At 45.8% G+C, this 27,708-nt stretch overlaps 1 protein-coding gene across 1 annotated transcript in view; it reads left to right on the top strand.

Moving 5' to 3' along the window:
* Positions 1-355: 355 nt before the first annotated feature.
* Positions 356-27,708, top strand: part of TMOD2 (tropomodulin 2) — a 56,268-nt gene continuing 28,915 nt past the window's right edge. The window contains exons 1-3 of the mRNA XM_079953447.1: positions 356-519; positions 20,354-20,546; positions 23,308-23,464. Coding sequence (XP_079809573.1) covers positions 20,421-20,546; positions 23,308-23,464 — 283 coding nt within the window. The 5' untranslated portion in view covers positions 356-519; positions 20,354-20,420. The remainder of the gene's footprint in view (positions 520-20,353; positions 20,547-23,307; positions 23,465-27,708) is intronic.

Here is a 27,708-nt window from a genome sequence, read left to right on the forward strand (position 1 = left end):
TGGAGAGGGGGACGGAAGCCTGTGCTGTGCGCATAGCTGTCAACTTCTCCCTTTTCTTGCGAGGAATCCTATTCGGAATAAGGGAATTTCCCTTTAAAAAAGGGGAAAGTTGACAGCTATGGCTGTGCGCCCCACCTTCAGCTCCTTGGAGGAAAAGATGGGGTGCAAATGCAATAGGTTAATATACTCCTGCATTGCAATCTTTCCCCAAAAAATGCATTAGGTGCGGTTCTGGACCGGGCAGACCCCGGCCAGGCAAGGGATGCGTCGGAGTCCCAAGAACTACGAGTCCCAGAGTGCTCAGCAGCGGCGCTGAGGCTGCGCAACCGCCTTGCCTGGCTTGGCTGCAGAGAAGGAGGGAGCGCCTTGCCTGTTGACAGCCCTCTGGGGTGGGCTTTGCTCTTTTTTGGTGGGAGCGCGCGGGCGAGAAAGGAGCGCACCATGCAGAGAAAGGCCGGCGGGCGGACGGGATAAATCGTGCGTCCGCCCAAGGAGCAGCGGGCAACGGTGCAGCAACTGGTAAGCCTGCGGTCGTCATCCCACCCCCCCCCCGATCCCGACCCCCGCATCTCTCCCATCTCGGGATGCGTGCATGCAGGCACGCGCGCTCGCTGCCACCCCACCCGCCCTGCCCTGAAAGGATGGAGCCGAGCATCCTTCACCAGCCAAACTCCCTTCTGCAAGGAGAGCCCGGAGATTATAGCATGGGGTGCATAGCAGCCAATTCCTGGGAGCCGAGGTCCCTTGCCCCCCCCCTTCCCAATAAAATATTTGAGGGGGCCAGGGATGTCCAAAGTTGATGGGCATTGCCATCCAAACCCAGCCAGATTGGGGGGGGTACAAATATTATTATTATATGTGCGCCCCGCATCTTGTGATCCATTATGCGGGGTTTTCTTACCCCCACCAATATTTTATTCAGGTTGACACCCCCGATGGGGTGCAATGGTGCATTCTCACCCCACCTCTCCTGCATCTGCCTGGGGGTGAAGCCACTCCTATATTTGAGCCGTGGAGGGGACAGAATGGTCCCCGCGTTGCCCGCTGCTTGCATTACATCTCCTAAAGATGTACTATGCAATGATGCTCCGTTGAGGCTCAGCCACCTCTGCTGCCAGGCGGTGCGGGCCGTGTGTGTGTGGGTTGGGGGGGACGGCGCTATGGGGAGGGGCGATGTATTGGATGTGGGGCCTTCTCGGGTCTTTTCCCAGGGGGAACCCGCCCGGGAAGCAGAGGTGGGGCACGGAGGAGCGGTTTCCAATAATACAACAGATCTTTGTCAAAGGGAGCCACTCGTCTGGGAAATGGGCAAAGGGAAGTGGGGCAGAGGCGATCGGGTTCAAGACGAGCAGGACCAGGGATGCCAATCTGAATAAAATATATGGGGGGGGGGGAGTCCCCCAGGTGAGCCTCGCCCCTGCATAATCGATCGCAAGATGCAACATGCACACACCATTTGTTGGCAATGCCCATTAACTTGGGGGGAGGCAGGCCCCCTCAATTATTTTATTGGGGGGGTGCGAAAGCCCCTATGAGCAGGAATCCGGATTAGAGCTTTGCCAAAGGGGACTCGGTCAGAAAAGTGCAGAGGGAATGGGTACACATACAAATAATAGTAAAAAAAATGAATAACAATAGCAATAATTCTCCTTTAATAATTCACTTTGATCTTGCAGCACTGGGTTCCTTGGTGTTTGTGTGTGTTTTAGGATAATAATGGATTGCTGTTGCTATCGTGTGTGTGTGTGTGTGTGTGTGTGTGTGTTTTAAAATGCTTCTATCATGAGAAGTGGGTGTTGTCAGGTGGTCCGTGGGAGAGGAAGGGGCTGCTCGAACTCTGAACTTCCTGCCCTGACCAGGATGGGGCTGGACTAGATGACACCTGGAGAGCCCTCTCTCTGACTCTTACGATTCTGTGGCATGTGGTGGTTCTTTAATAGGTGTGCGTGCACTTAAGATATTTATAAAGCCCTTTGCTAGTGGTCCTCGATAAACGGCTCACATAGAAATGCTAAAACAGTAGGCACCTGTTTAAAAATAGTATAAAAATAGCAGACACAAGCTACAAAGGACAGGGTGGGGGCGTTAAAAAAAATCTCTCTTTCTCCTCTGCTCAGGGCAAGATGGTTCTTGAGTAGGCTCTCTGGTGGCGTGGGAGAGGCAGAACTAGATGATGGAAAGAGGCTGTTCTGCCTCTTCTTTCCCCTCCCCCTTTAAGCATTTTAAGGTGTCCTAGGGATGCTGGTGGCGCTGTGGGTTAAACCACAGAGCCTAGGACTTGCTGATCAGAAGGTCGGCGGTTCGAATCGCCGCAATGGGGTGAGCTCCTGTTGCTCGGTCCCTGCTCCTGCCAACTTAGCAGTTCAAAAGCATGTCAAAGTGCAAGTAGATAAATAGGTACTGCTCCGGCGGGAAGGTAAACGGCGTTTCCGTGTGCTGCTCTGGTTCGCCGGAAGTGGCTTAGTCATGCTGGCCACATGACCCAGAAGCTGTACGCCGGCTCCCTTGGCCAATAAAGCGAGATGAGCGCTGCAACCCCAGAGTCAGTCATGACTGGACCTAATGGTCAGGGGTCCCTTTACCTTTACCTAGGATTCTTTAGGTGGGTTTCTAGAAAGCTGCCTTATACTGAGTCAGACCACTGGTCCATCTAGTTCAGTATTGTCTTCACTGACTGGCAGCTGCTCTCCAGGGTTTCAGGCTGTGAAAAATTCCCAGCCCTTATTTGGAGAGGATGGAACCTGGGACCTCATTCCTGCAAAACAAACTAGATGAATTTATTGACCCTTGGGGTCCATTTGGACTCTACAATTCTGTGATTCAAACTGAGCTGCAGCCCCCTCCCCAGCTGCTGCAAGAGATGATCAGCACAACCCTGTGTGTGTTTCCTCAGAAGTAAAGTCCCATTGCGCTGAATGGCGCTTACACACCCTGGTCAGTGTGTTTGGAATTTCAACCTAGCGTTGTTAACCTTTCAGAATTGCCTTGATTCTCCCCAGCGCCGCAGATGTAATAGATAAGAAAGGGAGGTGGCTGTGCTATTTAGTTCTGAATGGGTGGGGCACTGAAAAGAAGAGCAATTTAAAATATTACTTTCAGTGTCCTGTATTATTATTTTTTTATAGATTTGACAGGGATTTTTTTTTCAAATGTTGTTTTTGTTTCAAACTTTGCAGATTGTGGACAAAATGGAGTGTTTTGGGAGGTGGCAGAGAGATATTTCAAAATTTGTCTGGCAGGGCAAAAAGCCCAGAATTAAGTTTAAGATATTAACTGATGCTAAAGAAAGAGGGGGCTTTGCCCTGCCAGACTTAAAGTTGTATTATGAATCAGCAGCTTTCTGCTGGTTGAAAGACTGGCTACTTCTTGAGAACACTGATGTTTTAGATTTGGAAGGATTCAACAATGCGTTTCAATAAGAGTATGTTAAGTTTCAATAAGAGTATGTTAATAAGAGTATGTTTCAATAAGAGTATGTAAGTTTCAATAAGAGTATGTTAAATCTTAAAATTTGAGATATTAATATTGAAAAATTATATTATATGAATTAAATCAAGTTAATAACTTGCTGGTAAAATTTATGAGTTTAGAAAGCAGGAACAAGGGTTGTGAGGAAGTCCAAAGATGAATATGAAATGTGGATTTTGGAAAAGATTGTGTTATTATTTATGTATTTTATTGTTAAACTAAAATTTAATAAATATTATAAAAAAAAAAACAGGGATTTTTTCAATATGATAAATGCATAACATAAAACAGAACCTGGAGACAGGATGGCGCATTAAGTAAAAAATACGAACGAATAAATAAAATAGGTTCTTGTATGCTAGCAGATAAAATGCACAGATTCCTTCCGCAAATATTTCACAGTGCTCCTAACACTTTGAGTGGATTTGCATTTTCTTGCGCCAACACTTGATAGAAAGACCCAATTTTCCAACAAAAATGACTGCAGGGTTGCTGACCCTTTCCCCTTAATATGCATTTTTTAAAATGCAACAACAACAACAACCAGATAACATCCTTAAGATAGTTCATTTTAAAAAAAGAGATTAAAATGGACCCAGCTGCCCGAGTCAAACAGCTTTTCTCCCGCATTATCTTTGACTGAGCATCCCCTGCAGAGAACCTCCCTATAATCCAGCTGTGGTTGTGTAATCAGCAGAGGCTAAGAACAAGGAAAGTCATCTTGCCAAATGCTCATGCCAAAAGAAGCACAATAAGGGGAAAAAAATTACAACAAACCATTTCACATCTTTGCTTCAGGACAAAGCAAGAAGCTTTTAGGATCGTCAGCCACCGTACCCAAGAGCTAAATCTCCTTTCTCTCTCTTTCCCCACAAATCCAAAACATGGCAACCAGCTGGATCCTGAGAATGGAACTGTCAAGCAGGGGTGGTGAGCCTCAGGCCTGGGGGTCGTGGCCCCCCAGGCATCTCTGCCTGGCCCTCGGGACTCTGCTGACCCCATGCTGCCCCTCCCTCCCAGGTTACACCCAGCATGGATCCTGCTCCTCGCCTACCTCTAGTGATTTTTACTTGGCTGAAATGTGTCCTTGAACTGTGACAATTCCTCTCGTTTGCCTGGGCATAGGATGGAAAGTGGTTGTGTGTTTGCCAACTCCAGCCTATGCTGCACTTGCCACTGGCTTGCGCCCCCCCCCCGATAGGGGCTTCCCCACCGCTGCTGCTGAGCCTTACCTAACAAAACCCCCTTTTTCTTGAGAAGTGATGTGCAGATGAGATGATCTGAGTGCTAAGTAGTGCTGAATTATCTTTGTTCTATATGCTTTGAAACTGTAGTCCAGGGGTCAGCAAACTTACCGCGCCTCGGGCCGGTGTCTCCAGCGCCGATCGTGCGGCGGGCTGGAGGGCGGGGGAGCGAGTGCCCATACACGTGCACACACACTATTTCTGACGTTCTTCCGGGTCAGGGGAGCACCGGAAATAGCTTGTGCGCATGCGCACGGCCCTCCTCCAACCCTGATGTGCACCGGAAATAACGCTTGCGCATACGTAAATAACACTTGCACATGCGCAAATAACGCTTGCACATGAGCACAAGCTATTTCCGGTGCTCCTCCAGTAAGAGCAGGCAGTGGGGGTTGCTGCGGGCCGGATAAACGAGTCCCTTGGGCCTCATAGGGCCCGCGGACACTAGTTTGGGGACCCCTGCTGTAGTCGCATTTCAGATCCCAGCTAGCAGCGACCGGGAAAACAGCCCTGTGGGAGTACTGTAAGCTGGGATAGCTCAATCCATAGAGCATGAGGCTCTTAATCTCAGGGATGTGGGTTTGAGCCCCATGTTGGGCAAAAGATTCCTGCGTTGCAGTGCGTTGGAATAGATGACTCTTGTGGCCTCTTCCAACTCTATGATTCTACAAGAAGCTCTGAAGAGATGCTGCCCTTCAGAATATACATGACTTTTTATCAATGAGGAACTTGACTCAATATGTGGGCTCCTCCAGATAATCCCGTTTACTGAGTGTTCGTCCTGATTTGCTGGCCCAAAGCTTACAGAATCATAGAATTGCAGTGTTGGAAGGGACCCTTAGGATCATCTAGTTCACCCTCCAGCAATGCAGGAATATGCAGCTGTCCCATACAGGGATTGAACCTGCAACCTTGGCATTATGAGCACCACACTCTAACCAACTGAGCTATCCGCCCCCTCTGTGGAGCTTAGACTACATCTGGTCTTTGTTGAGCATTTGCTCTGATTTGCTGGTGGGGAGGTTATACAATAATGAGCACTCAAGCAGACTTGCTTCTGGGGTGTTTATGTGCCTTGCTGTTCATCATGTGTTCGTCCTAAGCTCTCCACTGTATTTTCCTAACAGCGAAAACACTGGGTGTGTTGCAACACAGCACTTTCATCTACTTCAGTTGCGCAAACCTAAATTTCCGGCATGCGCTTGGATCTCTCTCATGAAATGCTGGTGGGCTGGAGGTGACCTAAGTTAGTTCCACATGTTGCCAGGTGATAGAATCATAGAATCATAGACTCATAGAGTTGGAAGAGACCACAAGGGCCATCGAGTCCAACCCCCTGCCAAGCAGGAAACACCATCAGAGCACTCCTGACATATGCTTGTCAAGCCTCTGCTTAAAGACCTCCAAAGAAGGAGACTCCACCACACTCCTTGGCAGCAAATTCCACTGTCGAAGAGCTCTTACTGTCAGGAAGTTCTTCCTAATGTTTAGGTGGAATCTTCTTTCTTGTAGTTTGGAGGCATTGCTCCGTGTCCGCTTCTCTGGAGCAGCAGAAAACAACCTTTCTCCCTCCTCTATGTGACATCCTTTTATATATTTGAACATGGCTATCATATCACCCCTTAACCTCCTCTTCTCCAGGCTAAACATGCCCAGCTCCCTTAGCCGTTCCTCATAAGGCATCGTTTCCAGGCCTTTGACCATTTTGGTTGCCCTCCTCTGGACACGTTCCAGTTTGTCAGTGTCCTTCTTGAACTGTGGTGCCCAAAACTGGACACAGTACTCCAGGTGATGTTCGGAGAGCCTTTTAGCACCGCTTTTGGCACAGAGCAGAACATCATGTGCCAGACTTTTCATTATGTATTAAGATCTGGAACTGGCTGGAAGGCAGATTTATATTTCCAGCTCATGAGTGATGTGTCTTTGAGAGCACCTTTAATACATGACCTCTTTTGGACATGCATCATCCATTATCCAACCTGCTTCTTTCTTCTTTTTCTTCTTTGGCGATCACTCATAGGGACGCAGGTGGCGCTGTGGGTTAAAGCCTCAACGCCTAGGACTTGCCGATCGAAAGGTCGGCGGTTCGAATCCCTGTGGCGGGGTGCGCTCCTGCTGCTCGGTCCCAGCGCCTGCCAACCTAGCAGTTCGAAAGCACCTCCGGGTGCAAGTAGATAAATAGAGACCGCTTACCAGCGGGAAGGTAAACGGCGTTTCCGTGTGCGGCTCTGGCTCGCCAGAGCAGCGATGTCACGCTGGCCACGTGACCCGGAAGTGTCTCCGGACAGCGCTGGCCCCTGGCCTCTTGAGTGAGATGGGCGCACAACCCCAGAGTCTGTCAAGACTGGCCCGTACGGGCAGGGGTACCTTTACCTTTACCTTTACCATAGCCGAGCAAGATTGTCTTCCATAAATACGGTTTTAACAGTGAGTCCGTAAGTGACTGTGGAGGTCAACATCCTTCTACAGTGGGGACATAAGTTTCTGGGCGGGAGTTGATCATAGTGAGAGTTTGCCAAACATGCCTTCTTCTTAGCACATTTCTTCCTTTCGTCCTGAGTTCAAGCATCTTCAAAGCCCATGACACCTTTGGTAAAAACTGTTCTCCAATTGGAGAACTCGCAGGCCAGTGTTTCCCAGTTGTCGGTGTTTATACTACATTTTTTTAAGATTTGCCTTGAGAGAGTCTTTGAACCTCTTTTGTTGACCACCAGCATTATGCTTTCCATTTTTAAGTTCATAAGAGTACAGTGGTACCTCGGGTTACAGATGCTTCAGGTTACAGATGCTTCAGGTTGCAGACTCCGCTAGCCCAGAAATAGTACCTCAGGTTAAGAACTTTGCTTCAGGATGAGAACAGAAATCGTGGAGCAGCGGCGCAGCGGCAGCAGGAGGCCCCATTAGCTAAAGTGATGCTTCAGGTTAAGAACAGTTTGAGGCTAAGAACGGACCTCCAGAATGAATTAAGTTCTTAACCAGAGGTACCACTGTAGTTGCTTTGGTAGACGATAATCAGGCATCCGCACATGACCAGTCCCAAAAAATAATAATAAAAAAATCTTCCTTTCAGTAGCACCTTATAGACCAACTAAGTTTGTTATTGGTATGAGCTTTCATACCAATAGCAAACTTAGTTGGTCTCTAAGGTGCTACAGAAAGGATTTTTAAAATTTTGTTTCGACTACTGCAGACCAACACGGCTACCTACCTGTAACCAGTCTAGCAAAATTGATGTTGAAGAATTATCGCTTCAACACTGGTGATCTTTGATTCTTCCAGTACACAGGCATTAGTTCGCCTGTCTTCCCAAGTGAGCTGTAAAATTTTTCGGAGACACCATTGATGGAATCTTTTGAGGAGTTGGAGATGGCGTTTATAAGTGGTCCATGTTTCACAAGCAGCTTTGTCCCGATTGAAGTGCAGAGTGTTTGAGGACCCGGACATTTGCAGGGAAACCAAAATGCTTGTTTACAAAGCATTACTGTATCCACATGCTATCCTTAGAGTGTACAGGCAATGGCCGATTAATACGCACCTGAAAGATACATGACCATGCCCTCGCATACAGATCCGAACCTGAAAGGGACGGAAAATGTGACAAAAAATAATTTTAAAAAGTGCAGAACTGGGATGGGGCTGTGTGGAATGGGGTGGGTCATGCTTTTATGCGCTCCACTGATGTGCGGGGGCCGGAAATGGAACCCCAGCACAAAATTGTAATCAACTGTATTTGTGCATAAGTAGCCACGAAGGGATGCGGGTGGCGCTGCGGGTTAAACCACAGAGCATAGAACTTGCCGATCAGAAGGTTGCCAGTTTGAATCCCCGGGACGGGGTGAGCTCCCGTTGCTCGGTCCCTGCTCCTGCCAACCCAGCAGTTTGAAAGCACGTCAAAGTGCAAGTAGATAAATAGGTACTGCTCTGGCGGGAAGGTAAATGGCATTTCCGTGGGCTGCTCTGGTTCGCCAGAAGTGGCTTAGTCATGCTGACCACATGACCCGGAAGCTGTACGCCGGCTCCCTCGGCCAATAAAGCGAGATGAGCGCCGCAACCCCAGAGTCGGCCATGACTGGACCTAATGGTCAGGGGTCCCTTTACCTTTACCCACGATGGATGCAGGTGGGCATGGTGAATCATTTGAGCCTGATGGTGTAGTGGTTAACGTGTCAGATTTGTACAGTGGTACCTCGGGATGTGAACGGGATCTGTTCCAGAGCCCCGTTCGCATCCTGAATAGAACGTAAGACACATCTGCACATGCGTGGGTCGTGTTTTGCTGCTTCCAAGCATGTGCGTGCCATCATTTTGACCTTCTGTGCATGCGAATACGGGAGCGGCGAAACCCGGAAGTAATGTGCTCCATTACTTCCGGGTCGCCGCGGAGCGCAACCTGAAAATACTTATCCTGAAGCATATTTATTCCGAGGTATGACTGTGCCTGGGAGAGCAGAGCTCAAATCCCCACTCGACCATGAAACTCACTGGGTGACCTTGGGCCCTACCTACCTCACAGGGTTGTTGTGGGGGTTAAACGAGGAAGGGGAGAACCAGGTATGCCCCCTTGAGCTCCCTGGAGAAAAAGATGGGATATAACCAGATGAAGCAAGAAATAAAATACAGCGCTGCCTGATCACTGAGATTATGGGGGAAATCTCTGCTGGCGGTCCCCCATGGCTCAGAGTAGCTATTAGATAAGCCGTGCATTCAGTGTTGTGGTGCAAGGGTGAATCTACACACTGCGGTGGGGGGATCGCTATAAATAAGTCGGAAATTAAATTGTTTAATAATAATAATAATAATAATAATAATAATAATATATTTTATTTATACCCCACCCTTCCCAGCCAAGACCAGGCTCAGGATGGCTAACAACCAATAATAAAAACAAGTTGATTGAAATACAAGTTTAAAATACGACATTAAAACATTAAGATGCAGCCTCATCACAGGAGGAGAAAGGAAAAAAGAAAGAGGGGGAGGGAATCAAATTGATTCAAAGCCAAAGGCCAGGTGGAACAACTCTGTCTTACAGGCCCTGTGGAAAGAAATCAGATCCTGCAGGTCTCTGGTCTCATGAGATAGAGCGTTCCACCAGTACTGAAAAGGCCCTGGCTCTGGTTGAGGCTAATCTAACTTCCTTAGGGCCCGGGACCTGTAGGGTGATGCTCTTTATGGACCTTGAGGCTCTCCGTGGGGCATACCAGGAGAGGTGGTCCCATAGGTACAAGGGTCCTAGGCCGTGAAGGGCTTTAAAGGTCAAGACCAGCACCTTAAATCTGACCCTGTACTCCACCGGGACCCGGTGCAGCTGGAAAAGCACTGGGTGAATATGCTCCCATGGCAGAGACCCCGTGAGGAGCCTCGCTGCAGCATTCTGCACCCGCTGGAGTTTCTGGGACAGCTTCAAGGGCAGCCCCGCGTAGAGCGAATTACAGTAGTCAAGCCTGGAGGTGACTTTTGCATGGATCACTGTGGCAAGGTCGGGGCAGGAAAGGTAAGGGACCAACTGCTTGATGCGGCGAAGGTGGAAAAATGTCACCAAAAAGGGGGGGGGGGGTTAACGCTATGTAAAAATCGCATTGAAATTTATTTTGCTCTCCAGCGCCATCTGGTGTTACATGTTTATAATGCATTCAAGGCATTGTGCTTGTTTGTTTTTTACTAATCTATTTTTTAAAAATAATATTTATTCAAGTTTTCAAAATACAGAAAAATTTAAAGCATAATCAAACAAAAACAGAAAAAAGGCAAAAGAAAAAAAGAAAAAGAGGAAAGAAAAATGTATCAAAATAACTTCATTTCTTTATCTTGTGTCTTAGACCTCCTCATACCTCCCTTTTTTGTATTCCAAATTAATCCTTATTTCAGCAAATTCTTCCCATATTTATCCAAAAAAGAATAATTTATCTTAACAATCTATTTCAAATTTGTCAATATTACTTTTAACTTTATCTTTACTTTCAAAACCATATACCTTTAAATTTAGACTTTAAATTATATTTGTACTTATTATCTTCAAATCTTTCTACTAAAGCCAATTATTTCCTTTCCACCACAGTCTATTGTTTCACAAATATTACTCAGAAATAGCCAAATATATAATAAACAGGTTCTCTTCTAGTTTAATCCATTGTCCCTTTCTTCCTGGTTTCGGGTTGCGTCCGTCCTTTCTTCCTTTTAATCTTAATTTTCAGAGGCTCTCAAGTCACTTCCATGCCACCTCTGCAGATTTTCTTGCTCCTGGTTATGATGCAACACTTTCTTGTCCCTTGTTAAAGTCTTTCGTACTTTCTTCCCCTTCTCCTTGGGGAGTGGGTCTCTGGGAAGTTCCATATAATCATAGTCTCCATTTTCATTTATCAAGTTGTTCCATTCCCCCCAGATCCACTCCCCATTGTTGAATTTGTAATCCAAACAGTAGTTGCTCCAAAAGTACTTACTCTCTTGTTTCACAGTCCCACTAGAGTTAAGAGTCCCCTTAACTCCAGAGGTTTGCAGACACCCTTTGGATTCAACGACATAAGATCTCTCATTTTGTAGCTTTTGAGGCATATCAACAATCTCTTCCATCTCCCACTGCCCTTGAGTTTGCTTTAGGTCAGTTTCCTGGGTCAATTGTTGTAAGGTTTCACTCTCTTCTTCTCCTGTCAAACCATACTTTCTGGCTACAGCAGCCATGGCATCCAGTTTCTCATCTACCAAGTTCATACCCTCCTGCAGCTGCTGCAGCATAGCATTCACTTTAATAAGGGCAGCAAGAAAAACTTCGTTCCTGTTCATTTTTAGTCAAGGTCAGATATCTGGTCTCACGCTGATTTCCACAGCTGTTATGTCTCTCTGTGAACTGCAACAAAGAAACTAACAAACTCCCTCTAGAGAGCAAAACTTCTGCTCACCTCCATCTTAAAAATGTATCAAACAAAGGAGAATTTACTTTCAATTTTCCAATACTTTGTTTCCTTGCAACAAGCACAAGCAGAAAGCGACATTAAAGTCTATTTGTTTCTCTTTTGTTTCTATCTGTCCAAATCCATTTCTTCCAAAGAATCTGTCCTGACGTCCCGTCCCCAGGTTGGGGGCAATGGAAATTTGTTCCTTTACTTTCTATCTGCAGGATTAGATAATCAAAGTTCTTTTACCCCCTTTCCTCCTGCCGTCAAGGGGTTTTTGATGGTCATAAGTGCCGGAAATTTCAATCTTTAAATCAAATTCAAGGCTAATTAGTTTGTACGATCTTTGCTTCAGTCTGTTTACAAAAAACGGGAGGCAGACTTCCTTTTTATACCTTCCCGCTTCATGCCTAATTCAGAAAAAATTTCCCTTGGTCCAATCCTCCGTTTTTACTCACGGGTACTTGTTTAGAGTCCAAATGTCATCAGGAAAAAGTCAGTGCTCTCCGTCGATGGCTGTGCGGCTTCCCTCCGTGAAAGTAGCAGTCGGTTCGTTTGCACCACGCTGCTCACCCCACTTCAATCCGGAGCCCCAGAAAAGGGTTTCCCGGTGAGTAGGGGAGGCGCTCACGGTGCTCCGCCGAACCCCACGTCCCCAGGCTTCTCCGCCTGGGGTTTCTAGCGGGCCCCCACCTTCGCCGCGGTGGGAAGACCCGATTTCCATGGAGCCCGTTCCTCCGGTCGGAGAAACTCCGCCATTCGACGATGGCGCCAACCCGGAAGTCTGTTTTTTACTAATCTAGCTGAGTCCCTAGTCTGTGGAAATCCCTCCCAACCGAGATCTGACAGGCAGCCTCCTTGCTAAACTTTTGGTGCATGACAAAGACTTTCTTATTCCAGCAGGCACTTCCATGTAGTGTTGGATCTGATGGTGTCTTATTGGTTCATTCTCTGCATTTTTGTGTACAGTGCTTAGAAATGCTAATAATCGAAAGGTTTATAAATACCTTAAATCAATAAATGAAATAAAAATGAGTGTTGTGATAAAGTATTCACTGTGGGACAGGATACCTGCCAGTCTTGGCAGCACCATCAAGCATTATTGAATAACTAATAAAGTGGTTTTTCTGCTTTTATGAAAACATCCATCACTGGATTTTTCTAGATGTTGTTCAGAGGATAAAAGCTATTTTTAGGCATTTTAATCCTCAAGTTGCAGTCGACCAGCAAGTGTTTGGGGCTTCCAGTTCTTTAGCCACAGCACTAAGAAAAAGCACACACCCCCTCTTCTAAATTAGGCTGCTGAAATGTGCACACAGCATACATGTAAGGTACATGCCTTCCCCCAGAGAATTCTGGGGATTGTAGTTTGTTAAGGGTGCTGGGAGTTATAGTTTTGTGGAGGGTAGACTACTGTTTCCAGAAATCTGAATTAGAGCAGACTTTAATCCCTGGAAGACCTGAATGATGTTTGCTGTGATTCAGCGGTAAAGATCAGGTTTTCCCCGTGGAAAAGCAGCTGGACAATGGAAGTCTGGCTGAGTTCAGAGAGATCTGGGTGTGGAGGTGAAGGAGGAGGAAAAGAAAGAAAGAAAGAAAGAGGGGGAAGGAAGGAAGGAAGGAGGGAGGGAGGGAGGGAAGGAAAGAAGGTGTGGCTGTACATTTAAAGCACATGCTGCAGTTCTCAAAGAATCATGCCACCTTCCAAAGAATTCTGGGAACTGTAGTTTGTTATGGGTTCTCAGAGCTGTTAGGAGATTCCTACACCTCTACCAGAGCTACAGTTCCCAGAGTGTTTAGCAATCAATCCCTCTTAACCAGGTAACGCTGGAAATTGTAGCTCTGGCAGGGGAATAGGGGCAGTGGCATAGCGTGGGGGGTGCAGGGGGGCCAGCCGCACCGAGCGCAACATTTGGGGGGGGGGCGCGCTCGCACTCGCAGCTCTCTGCCCCTACCTGGCTCATTCACTCTCTCTCACTGCAGTGCTGGCTGTGCGAATCCGATCCGAGCTGCCGGGTCGCCGCCCACTGTGGAGGGGGAAGGTGCCAGGCGTGCGTTGCGGTGCGGAGCGGAGAGAGAGCGAGGGAGGGACTATCTGGGGGAGGGACAGTGCAGCGGCCGCCCAGCGCAGCGCTGAGCGCGGGAGAGAACCACACCCGACCAGCCCAGGCAGCAGCAAGAAGCTGGCGGCAGCGGCGGTAGGTTAGGGGTTAGGGGCGCAAATTACTTGCCTTGCCCCGGGTTAGGGGGCGCAAATTACTTGCCTTGCCCTGGGTGCTGACAACCCACGCTACGCCGCTAAATAGGGGTCTCCCTACAACTCGCAGCACCCTTGACAAGCTAAACTGGAGCAATTCTAACTCTCCCACCCAAGACACAAACATCACAGCTGCATATTTATGCAAGGCAGGAGGGGTTGGACTAGATGACCCTCAGGGTCCCTTCCATCCCGACAATTCTACGACTCTATGATCCCTCAGAGCAAAGGGTGTTTGGGTTGCTCTGTAATTCTGGATCTGATCCTCCACCTCTCATCCATCTGAAATGGAAAAAGACCAAGGAAGAGGCTTGTTCTTAAGTAGTCGGAGCCTACCAGTCTGGAAGAACTGGGCAATTATGTGAAAGATTGCTGCTATTAGCTGTAATTTTTTTCCAAAGGGTTGTGCAGGATGTCTTCCTTTCAACGAAGCTAGTCTGGTGTTCCCACGGAATGTTATTATCGCTGTTCGCAGGGGGGAAGCGAAAAACCTCAAACAGCAGCCTGGGAAACTTCCTCTGCGGGATACCAAAGCCATGATTGCAAAATTGTGACCTTACCACAGGGGTTTTTTTTGTTTTTGTTTTGAAACAAAGATATATATTTTTCCTGAATAGGAACAGCTACTTTAAGGATAAACTAGGGGAGGGTATCACATCGCTGGAAAATGTATCAGTGCGTCTCCAAGTTCTGATTGTTGCCCTCATGTGAGGATGCAAAATCCTTTGCAGCAACAGAGCCATACGGTATAGAGCAGGCAGAGGCAAACTCGCCCCTCCAGATGTTTTGGGACTACAACTCCCATCATCCCTAGCTAACAGGACCAGTAGTCAGGGATGATGGGAGTTGTAGTCCCAAAACATCTGGAGCATGGGTAGGCAAACTAAGGCCTGGGGGCCGGAAGCGGCCCAATCGCCTTCTAAATCCAGCCCACAGACAGTGTGTTTTTACATTGTAGAATGTGTGCTTTTATTTAAAATGCATCTCTGGGTTATTTGTGAGGCCTGTCTGGTGTTTTTACATGAGAAGAATGTGTGCTTTTATTTAAAATGCATCTCTGGGTTATTCGTGAGGCATAGGAATTCGTTCATTTTTTTTTTTAATAGTCCGGCCCCCCCACAAGGTCTGAGGAACAGTGGGCCAGCCCCCTGCTGAAAAGGTTTGCTGACCCCTGAGAGCCAAGTTTGAATTTGCCTGGTGTAGTGTGTCAGACCAGGACCTGGGAGAGCAGGGTTCAAATCTCCACTTGACTATGAAACTCACTTGGTGACCTTGGGCCAGTCACTGACTCTCAGCCTAAACTACCTGACAAGGTTGTTGTGAAAATAAAATTCAGAGGAGAACACCTTGGAGGTAAGATGGAGTATAAATGCAATAAACAAATGAATAGTACAGTGGTACCTCAGGTTACTTACGCTTCAGGTTACAGACTCTGCTAACCCAGAGATGGTGCTTCAGGTTAAGAACTTTGCTTCAGGATAAGAACAGAAATCGGGCACACATTCTACTCATGTAAAAACATGCTGATTACTGGACCGTCTGTGGGCAATTGGACCAGATCTGGCCCCCGGGCCTTAGTTTGCCTACACATGATCTAAACCAGCAGTTCTCAACCTGTGGGTCCCCAGATGTTGTTGGACTACAACTCCCATCATCCCTGAGCTCTGGCCTTGCTAGCTAGGGGTGATGGGAGTTGTAGTTCAACAACATCTGGGGACCCACAGGTTGAGAAAGGCTGATCTAGACCATGGATAGCTCCAGGTGAGCATTTTGCTCCAACAAAGGCTGGGAGCAGACTGGGGGCCTTTGAAGCCTGTGTCTCCAGACTACCTCCTCCAAGCTGCATCCCCTTGTGGAGAACCTCAGACTCCAGAACCAGCCCCAATCCCACCTGAAAATGGACACGTCTCCTCGGTTCCAGAGACTCCCTTCAGGTGGACTTCTTTGTGCTGATGGACTGCTGAGGTGTGGTGGGGACATCTGGTTCTTCAGGTTAAGGGGAAGGCTCCCGTGAGGGTCTGGAAGGTTATTCTGGGGCCTCCTTTTTACCATATTTTTCATAAAGTTTTCCAAATACATTTCAATATATAGTAAAACGTTTTTTCTTTGTCGTTTCCGTTGACTTCCCACCCCCTTTTCCATGGTGCTTTTATTTCTCTCCCTTCTCTCCCTCATATCTTAACAACGCTCCTCTAATCTGTAGGTTCTTCTGTCACTCATAGTTCAAATGCTGCTCTCATATTCATCATATAATAATATCTTTTTTTATATAGTCCAAAAAAGGCTTCCATTCTTCTGCAAAACCTTTGCCATCAGGTCCTCTTATTTTGGTTGTTAACTTATTTAGTTGTTAACTTTGCTGCATAGTCCATCGCCTTTCTTATCCATTCTTCGGGTTCCTTCCATTTTAGTGTGCAAAGAATCCTAGCTGCAAGTTGTAACATACATAAACAGCTTAATCATCTTTTTGGGGACTTCTCTCCCTATAATCCTTGATAGAAAAGCTTCAGTTTTTTGTGGGTATCTTCTGGGGCCTCCTTTAGAACCACCTCAGGTGTCAGCTGTGAGGCCTGACCCAGACCTGGTAGCCCACCTGTTGCCCTGCAGACTCTGACTCCATGCCCATAAAATGCTCTTGTTGCACTGCTTTTTTGGAGTTTTCCCAGACATCAAAGATGAAGGGTGTCCCCTCGCATCAACCCACACTTCTCTTCCCTAATGCTGAGCTCCTTCATTTTTCTCTAGATCAAAGAAAGAGGGGGCTGGTTTGCATAAACAGCTGTATTGTTACATGGGCATCTTTGTTGTGATGGACAGAAAAGCATTGATTGACTCAGTCCATTAGAGAATGACCAGATTTGGTCAAATAGAAGCCTTTTCAATTGTGTGTGTGTGTGATTTTGGCCGGGGTGGGGGGGAATGAGTGCTTTCCCACCACCAGAGTACCTTCTTGCCACCCAAAGACACATTTCAGTCAGTCAGAAACACTCAAACTTCTTTTGAGAATTATAGGGACAGAACTACCCAAAATGTATAGAAACTTATTTGTGTATGCGACTACAGCGTCAAGAACGTTCCTCGCCCAAAAATGGAGAGAAGAAGAAGTCCCAGCAAAGGAGGAATGGATGCAAAAACTTATGGAATATGCGGAAACGGCAAAGAATAAGAAATCAAGATAACATTTTTTTAAAATAAAAGAATGGAGATGGTTTATTGAATATTTACAGATACATTGTAAACAGATAAGAACATTGGCAGGATTATTGTAATAACCTGCAGTTTTGTAAGAGTATATATTTAAAGAAGATGAAATAAATGAGCAAATAAAGTTAATTTGGATATGCAGAAGAAATTAAAAATAAATTTAAGGAACCGCAGAAAGAGGGGGGAAGGAAGTCTAAACGTCAAAATGATTGTAAAATTGGTGAAATGTATAAACTTGAAAAGAGGGACGCGGGTGGCGCTGTGGGTTAAACCACAGAGCCTAGGACTTGCCGATCAGAAGGTTGGCAGTTCGAATCCCCGTGACGGGGTGAGCTACCGTTGCTCGATCCTTGCTCCTGCCAACCTAGCAGTTCAAAAGCACGTCAAAGCGCAAGTAGATAAATAGGTACCGCTCCGGTGAGAAGGTAAACGGTGTTTCCGTGCGCTGCTCTGGTTCTCCAGAAGCGGCTTAGTCATGCTGGCCACATGACCCAGAAGCTGTGCGCCAACTCCCTTGGCCAATAAAGCAAGATGAGCGCCGCAACCCCAGAGTCGGTCACGACTGGATCTAATGGTCAGGGGTCCCTTTAGCTTTACCTTTATAAACTTGAAAAGTATAAATAGATAAATGGGGGGGGGGGACACTCAGAGAGGGTGCAAAGCAGGACTGGAGAAAGGGTGGCCTGGGCCTCAACAGAGAGGCCTGGAGGTCTGCTTTTTTGTCCCTGAGCCTGATAACCCAGCACCCTACAACTCCCAGGCTGGGGGTGAGCTATTTTCTGGTTTGCCTCAGGAAGCAAAATGTTGGCCTAGCCCTGTCGCCATTTCTGCCTGACTCCCCGCCAGTACCGCCTGAGGCAGCTGCCCCCCTCTGCCTAATGGTAGGGTGAGCCTTGAATACCACACACCTCTCCACCCTTCTTCCAGGCAAGCAAGGGGCATGATCACAGTTCCACGACCCATTCCAGGCAGCCAAAAGACAATCATGGAGGCTCCCTACCCAGGATTTATGAAAAGTATTATATAAAATTCTGCTTTCTGGTGAGTGAACGCTGTGCTGTATCTGCAGACTGGAGGCAGTTGGACTCCTATCTAAAGTTCAGTCTGTATAAGATGAGCAGTGACTCATATTTTTGTGGAATAATCTGGTTATTTTGTGCAGGCAAGTACAACCCAATCATGAATGTGCATTAGATCCTTCTCTTTTTTTGCTGAGTTGTTGTTGCTTCGTTCCTGCGTACCTTGGCAAGCTCTGCTTCGCTCTAATGAGCCCCATTACCCAAGTGAGCAAGTTGCTTGGAGAGCATGCCAAAAAAGACAAGGAAGGAGGGGAGGGGAAGGGAATGAGAAGAACAGAGGATATGACCAATGAACTCTTTGAGAGCCTCAAGCTGTAGAAGAGATAAGGCTCTCAGACAGGGCATGGCACAGTTTATTTGCATAAGGCTAAGGGTGGAGAATCCAATTAGCAAGGCAAGCATGGTAATCATATGATTAAATAGCAATTTCCTAAGAGCTGGAGAAGTAAACATTCATTTCCCCAGCTGACTAGTGCAGAAATGAATCTCTTTTCTTTTCTTTTCTTTTCTTGCCCTGTACTGTGGAAGAAAAGAATACTGGTGTAATGCCATTGGAGAGAATGAGTTCTGAATGGATGAGATTTGAAACAACAGGTTATCTTGGTCCCTGGCTCTTATCTTTGGCTCCCACTCCTGACTGAATTGAATGCTTGTTTTGTTCAGATTAGACCCATTGAAATAAACAAAGCTATGGTCGTCCTGTTCATTCGCATCAGGGGACAACTGTGAATAGAACACAGGATACACAACCTGAAGAGTGCAATCCTAACTACGGCAACTCAGAAGTAATCTTTCTTCTTCTTCTTTGGCAATCACTCGTAGCCAAGTAAGATAGTCTTCCATAAACACGGTTTTAATAGTGGGTCCATAAGTGACTGTGGAGGCCAATTCTGGATCAACACATCTTTCCACAGTGGGGACATAAGTTTCCGGGCAGGAGTTCACCAAGCATGCCTTCCTCTTTGCAAGTTTCTCCCTTTTGTCCTGAGTTCGAGCGTCTTCAAAGTCCATGACACTTTTGGTAAAGGCTGTTCTCCAACTGGAGCGCTTGCAGGCCAGTGTTTCCCAGTTGTCGGTGTTTATACAACATTTTTTAAGATTTGCCTTGAGACAGTCTTTGAACCTCTTTTGTTGACCACCAGCATTATGCTTTCCGTTTTTAAGTTCAGAATAGAGTAGTTGCTTTGGAAGACAATAATCAGTTATCTGCACAACATGACCAGTCCAATGAAGTTGATGTTGAAGAATCATTGCTTCAACATCAATGGTGATATTTGCTTCTTCCAGTACACTGGCATTAGTTTGCCTGTCTTCCCAAGTGATGTGCAAAATTTTCCGGAGAGACCGTTGATTTCAGACAATCTTTTCAGGAGCTGGAGATGGCGTTTGTAAGTAGTCCATGTTTCACAAGGATACAGTAAGGTTGGTAGTACAATAGCTTTGTAAACAAGCATTTTGGTTTCCCTGCGAATGTCCCGGTCCTCAAACACTCTGCACTTCAATGGGGAGAAAGCTACACCCGCAGCCAAATTCAGTGAGGCTTACTCCAGGTTAGTGAGGTTGCGATTACAGCCTTACTCCCCAGTTTTAGACCTCATAACATCTGTTCTCATGTTGCCACCCCCCCCCCCCCATGCTCTTAATGCAGTTCTAAAAATTATTTTCCGTCTTGTGAATTACTGCTGGCTGGACTACTTGCATTTCATTGATATTTTATTTTAAAAAATCACTATTTAGATGTTTTCTTATAGGTTCAGCCCTGTTCCTTGCTCATCTTTCAAAGTGGCTATTAACAGTTTGCATGTAATATTTCAGAGATATTTATCTTTAAAATGGGGGCGGGCAAGGGGTGTAGTGTGAGCTCTAATGTGGATCAAGTCAGCTTTTGTAAAACTAATGCCAGTATTTAGCAGCAGAAAACAGCAAAGGATTATACTAATTCTCTTTGACTCCTAGTTTCGCATAACCCTGTTCATCTATTAAGATTTATTAGGGTTGCCAGCCTTCTAGGATTCCACAGGACCAGTGGGTGAGAAGAATAAGCTGTTCTTTTTTAGGAAACTAGTCCTGAAGTCTGAGGGCTGAACTACTGCCCTGAGATCTACAATAAAATAAAACAAAAACCCAGTCTGATGTTTGGCATATAAAAAATGGTGGTTTTTTTTTTTTTGTTATTATTAAGCAAAAAAACAAAGAGAACTTTTTTCACAGGCATCGGGAAGACTGACTCTTGAATGATTGACAGGCAACCTTCAAAGGACCAAGTTTAGAAAGAGCCATGTCGGTGCCGTTCCGGAAAGAGTTGGAGAAGTACAAGAATATCAACGAAGATGAAATTCTCAACAAACTCTCTGAGGATGAGCTAAAGCAGCTGGAAAGTGTTCTTGATGATCTGGATCCAGAGGTGTGTACCAAACATGACATTCGTGTTTAAGAGCCTAAACAACTTAGACCCTTCATATCTGAAAGACCACCATCTTCCCTGGAGACTCTCTTAAGATCAGCAGAGAGGGCCCTCTTGGTAGTTTTACTGTCCTTGGAATTTCATGGGGTCCTTGACCAGGCCAGGTCAGGTGAGGCAGACCCTCCAAGTGTCCCAATTCTCCAGGGACGTCCCTGATTTAGAGAAGCCGTCCCAGTTTCTGATTTGATCCCGGAATGTCCCATCTTTCCTTAGGACAGGGGTCAGCAAACTTTTGCAGCAGGGGACCGGTCCACGGTCCCTTAGACCTTGTTGTGGGCCGGACTATATATATATTTTTTTTTTGGGGGGGGGAGATCAAATTCCTATGCCCCACAGATAACCCAGAGATGCATTTTAAATAAAAGGACACATTCTTTTACTCATGTAAAAACACACTGATGCCTGGACCGTCCGCAAACCGGATTTAGAAAGTGATTGGGCTGGATCCGGTCCCCGGGCCTTAGTTTGCCTACCCATGCCTTAGGATGTCCCTGTTTTCATTGGAGAAATGTAGGAGGGTATAGAGTTATCCGACACCCCCCCCCAGCCATCTGAAGGCAATCCTGTATAGGGAAGGGTTTTTTTAAAATGTTTAATTATGTTTGTATATGTGTTGGAAGCTACCCAGAGTGGCTGGGGCAACCCAGTAAGATGCGTGGGGTATAAATAGTAAAATTATCATTATGGATTGAGATGCCCCTAATTTCATCAGAGAAATTTTGGAGGGTACGGGCAGGGCCTTCTCTGTGGCAGCCCCTAAAGCTGTGAAATTTCAATCCCAGAGAGGTGCGTCTGACACCTTCGTTGTACAACTTCCATTATATAATGAAGACACACCTCTTCACTCTGACACCCGATATATATTTATGACCCACTCTGTTCTCATATCGTAGATTGTTTAATCTGATTTTAATATGGTAGTTTTCGTCTTGCGAAGCAAGCCCATAGGGAAATTCATTTTGCGAAGCACCTCCAAAACGGAAAACCCTTTCGTCTAGCGGGTTTTCCGTCTTGCGAGGCGTTCGTCTTGCGGGGCACCACTGTATTTTGCTGTGGCTCCTCTCAAATCTGTAACCAGCCCTGTTTTTAGTAACATTTCTGAAATAAATGATATGCCACCCATAGGCAGTAGATATTGATGGTATACAATTTCACTTGAATGGTGCTCCTGGAGAAGGGTTGTAAGACTTGAAATGTGTTGGTGTTGGGCTAAAAAAAATGTTTTCAGCTCACCTTTGGAAGCTCCTGTCTCATCGTTCTTTGCTCCCTAATGAGCACACGCAAGAACTGGGTGTAAAATTACAGATAATGTGGAAACTTTCTGAAAGTCCACCATCTCTCAACTATCGTATGGCAGCAGTGATTGCTGCAAGTTACAGCAGTGGGAGAGGTGGAAAACAAGGGCAAACGCTAGCTCTGGTTCCTTACACCCTGAAGCTGTTTTCATTTCAGCTGATCATCAGGATAACTATTCATTCATTCATTCATTCATTCATTCAAATTAAAGTTTTACACTCACATATCCAACATACATAATTAAAAACAAGATTCCAGAGAATCTCCCGAACTTCCCTCCTTCCTTTGTGGGTCTTATTGTTAATCATTTCCTCCTGCATCTTTTATGATAATCCAAATCTTTTACATCTCCATTATATCCAAAATTCACCATTAAACTACAAGTGTTATTCCAATCCTACTAACAATTTCAACTGTTTACAATGATTTTTTAAGATAAATTATAAATTTCCCCCCATTCCTTATTAATAATAATAATAATAATAATAATAAATTTTATTTATGTCCCGCCCTCCCCAGCCGAAGCCGGGCTCAGGGCGGCTAACAACACCAAAACAGTGCAACATTATAAAAACATTATAAGAGTTAATTAAAATCCAAATTGATGGCAACCATAAACTAAAGTTTTGTAAAGATTGCCAAAGGAGGGGGTCAGGCTGCGCCCTGACCAAAGGCCTGGTGGAACAGCTCTGTCTTGCAGGCCCTGCGGAAAGATGTCAAGTCCTGCCGGGCCCTTGTCTCTTGTGACAGAGCGTTCCACCAGGTTGGAGCCGCAGCCGAAAAAGCCCTGGCTCTAGTTGAGGCCAGCCTAACCTCTCTGTGGCCTGGGACCTTCAAGATGTTTTTATTTGAAGACCGTAAGTTCCTCTGTGGGACATACCAGGAGAGGCTGTCCTGTAGGTACGAGGGTCCTAGGCCGTATAGGGCTTTGAAGGTTAAAACTAGCACCTTAAACCTGATCCTGTACTCCACTGGGAGCCAGTGCAGCTGGTATAGCACTGGATGAATGTGATCTCGCAGCGAAGACCCCGTAAGGAGTCTCGCTGCGGCATTCTGCACCCGCTGGAGTTTCTGGTCTTCCTGCTTTCTGATTCTTCCGGTCATTTTTGCCATTTCGGCATAATCCACCAATTTAATCTGCCATTCTTCTCTGGTAGGGACTTGACTACTATTTAAGAACGTGTGTCCCAGTCTTCAAAAATGTGCACCTGAATTTGCACTCCCCTTTCCTCTTCCCTACCCCTCGCTTTTTCCTTTTGTGTTGTATGTTTTAGATAGTAAGCTTGCACACCGGGACTGCCTTGTTCTAGCTGCTCTGGGAGCCTTTCTGGCTAAAGAATTGCTCTAAATAAAGTTTGCCGTCCTACTGACTCTCTGCTCCCCTCTCTCATGTCTGCCTTGACAGAATGCGCTTCTGCCGGCAGGCTTCCGCCAGAAGGATCAGACCAGTAAACCTGCCACGGGACCTTTTGACAGAGAGCGGTTGTTGTCCTACTTGGAGAAACAAGCCTTGGAGCAGCAAGACAGAGAGGACATCGTGCCCTTTACCGGAGAAAAGAAAGGTAAGCTTTCATCTTCACGGATAGCCAAAATGGCAGGGTAAATTTCTGGCCTCATGCTGAAAATCAACCTAGTAACAGAAGTTCAGGGCCAAGTGGCAGACTTTTAACATATGATTTGTATTCTTCTTATCTGGTTATCACTCGCAGCCGAGTAAGATTGTCTTCCATAAACACGGTTTTAACAATGAATACGTAAGTGACTGTGGAGGCCAATTCTGGATCCACATGTCCCTCCACAGTGGGGACATTGGTTTCTGGGTGGGAGTTGATCACGGTCTGGATTTGCCAAGCGTGCCTTCCTCCTAGCATGTTTCTCCCTTGCGTCCTGAGTTCGAGTGTCTTCAAAGCCCGTGACACCTTTGGTCAAGGCTGTTCTCCAACTGGAGCGCTCGCAGGCCAGTGTTTCCCCGTTGTCGGTGTTTATAACTACATTTTTTAAAGATTTGCCTTGAGATAGTCTTTAAACCTCTTTTGTTGACCACCAGCATTACGCTTTCCATTTTTAAGTTCGGAATAGAGTAGTTGCTTTGGAAGACGATCATCAGGCATCCGCACAACATGACCAGTCCAACAAAGTTGATGTTGAAGAATCATTGCTTCAACACTGGTGATCTTTGCTTCTTCCAGTACACTGATATTAGTTTGCCTGTCTTCCCAAGTGATTTGTATAAGCGCACCCTGGTAAATTACAAGTTTGGTCTCTGGTCTGCCCCCTCAGTCAGAAGCTGTTTTATCCAAAATCCACAGTTAGGCAGTGCATTTTTTTAAAGGGCCAGTCAAAATGCAACAACAGCAACAACAACAATTTACTATTTATACCTCGCCCATCTGGCTGGGCTCCCCCAGCCACTCTGGGTGGCTCCCAACCGAATATTAAAAACACGATAAAACATCAGACACTCCAAACTTCCCTAAACAGGGTTGCCTTCAGACAGTGAGCCAGCTTTTAAGTTCTGCAGAGTTTCTTTTCATTTTTTTCCCAATAATATTTATTCGAATTTTAAAAATTACAAAGAAAAAAAGAGAAAAAAGAAAAGTTAAAAAAACAGAAAAAATACAAACAATAAAAAAAGAACAGATCAAACCTTTACATAGCTTTCTTTCCTTTGCTTATTTCCTTGACCTCCTCACACCTCCCATTTTTGTATTCTAAATCAATTTGTTATTTCAGCAAATCCTTCCAACCTTGTTTTTATCTTAATAATTTATCTTAATATACTATAGTTTTACATTCTCTCTTTCACCAATTCATTTTTACTTAATCCTTTATGTCATTTCTGCTAAAACCACATAATTTTCTTTTCCCAACATCTTTCTAGCAATCCTTAATTTTACAATATTTTTGAAGATAAACTTTAAATTTTTTCCAATCTTCTTCCACCGACTCTTCTCCTTGGTTTCTTTTCAGGGTGGGTGTAATGCAAAAGCAACAGAAAACAAAAACCCATAAAAATGGGCATGGCGTGGTGTAGCCATAAGGTCTGCACCTGGATACAGGATGGGGAAGATAAGGCCATCCAGGTGTTGCATGAACTACAACTCCCATCACCCCTGACCATAGGGTTATGCTGGCTGGGGCTGGTGCGAGTTGGAGTCAAACTGGAGAAGCTGGTTTTCAAGCTTCCTTAAGGCTGTATACACCTCCCCTAAAAAGAAGAAGCCTGAGAATTGTAGTCAAGGGGGCTGGGAATTATAGTTCTGTGAGGGGTGAAAGCAGAGACATCACTTTGCCAACAAAGGTCCGTATAGTTAAAGCTATGGTTTTCCCAGTAGTGATGTGTGGAAGTGAGAGCTGGACCATTAAGAAGGCTGATCGCCGAAGAATTGATGCTTTTGAATTATGGTGCTGGAGGAGACTCTTGAGAGTCCCATGGACTGCAAGAAGATCAAACCGATCCATTCTGAAGGAAATCAGCCCTGAGTGCTCACTGGAAGGACAGATCCTGAAGCTGAGGCTCCAATACTTTGGCCACCTCATGAGAAGAGAAGACTCCCTGGAAAAGACCCTGATGTTGGGAAAGATGGAGGGCACAAGGAGAATGGGACGACAGAGGACGAGATGGTTGGACAGTGTTCTCGAAGCTACAAACCTGAGTCTGACCAAACTGCGGGAGGCAGTGGAAGACAGGAGTGCCTGATGTGCTCTGATCCATGGGATCACGAAGAGTTGGACACGACTGAACGACTAAACAACAACGAGGGGTGAACTACAGTTCCCAGGATTATTCTGGTGGGGTGTGTGTGCTTTAAATGTACTGTATGTGAACCGTTGTATCTAAGGACAGGTTGTCTGAAACTGGGCTCCTGCGAGTGCTGTCTTGCTACGATAACCTTTCGCCGTACGAATGAGCCCTGTGGGAGACTTCCGGGCTCTTGCACAAGATGCGTCTCCTAATTCGAAGCTGGCAACACATTATCGTCGTTGCGTAAGGGTCAGGCGCGAGCGAGGCTGGCAGGGTGTGTGATCTATGTGGTGTTTCTGACCACAATATTTATTTTGGCAGAGCCTGTTGTATAAATGACAGGGCGACGATTGTTTGGAAAGCTTTCGTAGCCTAATCCTCACTGGAACTGAGCTGTTTGGGGGGGATGTTGCCAGTTCCACTTCTGGGAAGGAAGAAGAGGGGCCTGCTAGGAAAGGGGAACCAGCCTTCGGTTGTGAGAGATGGCAATGACCGAGAGGTGTACGTGTGGCTGCCTTGGAGGCTCAGATCTGAGATTACCCATCCTTGAGCCAGCGACAAGCCAGTCGGCAGTTAATCAGAGGGACAGCCAGTCTCAGAGCAGCACACCTTGCGCTGTTTCAGATTTATGGAAGCGGAGGCACTTGTGCATTTGTATTGCGTGACATTGCGCTGAGGATCTCCCCTCGCTTCTTTTTCAACTGCTAAAATGTCTCCACTCACACACTCACACACAACAACAAGGAACACTTCGGCTAATAATATACTAACAAAATTTTCATAACATTAAACCGTTTCAAAATTTATAAACAGAATTCATGCACCCTTGTGCAAATTAATTGAAACAAACAATGTAGTTTATTGTAGAAAACTCACATATACATGTACAAAACTCACATTAGTAACGGATATGACCGTTGCTATTTTAAAGCAGTGTTTGAACACGGTTTGGCATGGCGTCTACTAGTTTTGAACAGTCACTGTTGATTTTCGGATCCCTGTACCACACTTGAATCAGCACCTGAATGAGCTTCTCCATAGTCGTACAGTCTACAGCACTGAGGCAACTTTTGCATATAGCCCACAAATTCTCAATGGGATTTACATCCAGGGAATTCCCTGGCCAATCAATTACCTGTATTTGCTGCTCTGTCACGAATTTCTTCACCACTTTCAGTGTGCGACAGGGGGCTAGGTCCTGCTTCAATATCCCATGTGGATACCCTTTTTCCAGCTCTGCAAAAGCTCTCTTTCGTAGAACCACAAAATATTGTGGCGAGCGCATCATTCCTTGTATTGGCTGCAGGCTTCTGACACCATAAAGATCAACTGACTTTTCGTGTTTGTTTTGAGTGCAGGATTACGAGCAAGATAGAAAACATGCTTTGTTTCAATTAATTTGCACAAGGGTGTATAATATGTGCATGGAGTCACAAATAATAGGAATCAAATAATTGTTCCATAACCAGGAATGGTAGGGTTGGTAAGTCACTGTCAAAGATCACAGAAATGGCGGCAGAATGCCTTTCCACAGTCAGTATCCTACAAACGTGAGGTGATAGGTGCTCTGACAGAACAGTTCTTCCAGGATAATGAACTGTTTCAATGATAATTCTTCCTCAGCTGGCAATAATATAAAATGAAATCCATTACATTCAAATACAATACAGTGGTACCTCAGGTTACATACGCTTCAGGTTACATACGCTTCAGGTTACAGACTCTGCTAACCCAGAAATATTGCTTCAGGTTAAGAACTTTGCTTCAGGATGAGAACAGAAATCGGGCTCTGGTGGCGCAGCAGCAGCAGGAGGCCCCATTAGCTAAAGTGGTGCTTCAGGTTAAGAACAGTTTCAGGTTAAGAATGGACCTCCGGAACGAATTAAGTATTTAACCTGAGGTGCCACTGTACAAAGATTGAAATGACAGGCCTGCATATAAACAACCAATAATAAATACATACCAAATTAATTGTGAATGGCCATGGATCAGCCATCACTTAAAAGCAGGCATGGTCAAACTTGTCCCTCCAGATGTTTTGGGACAACAACTCCCAACATC

This window comes from Podarcis cretensis (genome assembly GCF_951804945.1).
Source record: "Podarcis cretensis genome assembly, chromosome: 14".
Taxonomy (NCBI): Eukaryota; Metazoa; Chordata; class Lepidosauria; order Squamata; family Lacertidae; genus Podarcis; species Podarcis cretensis.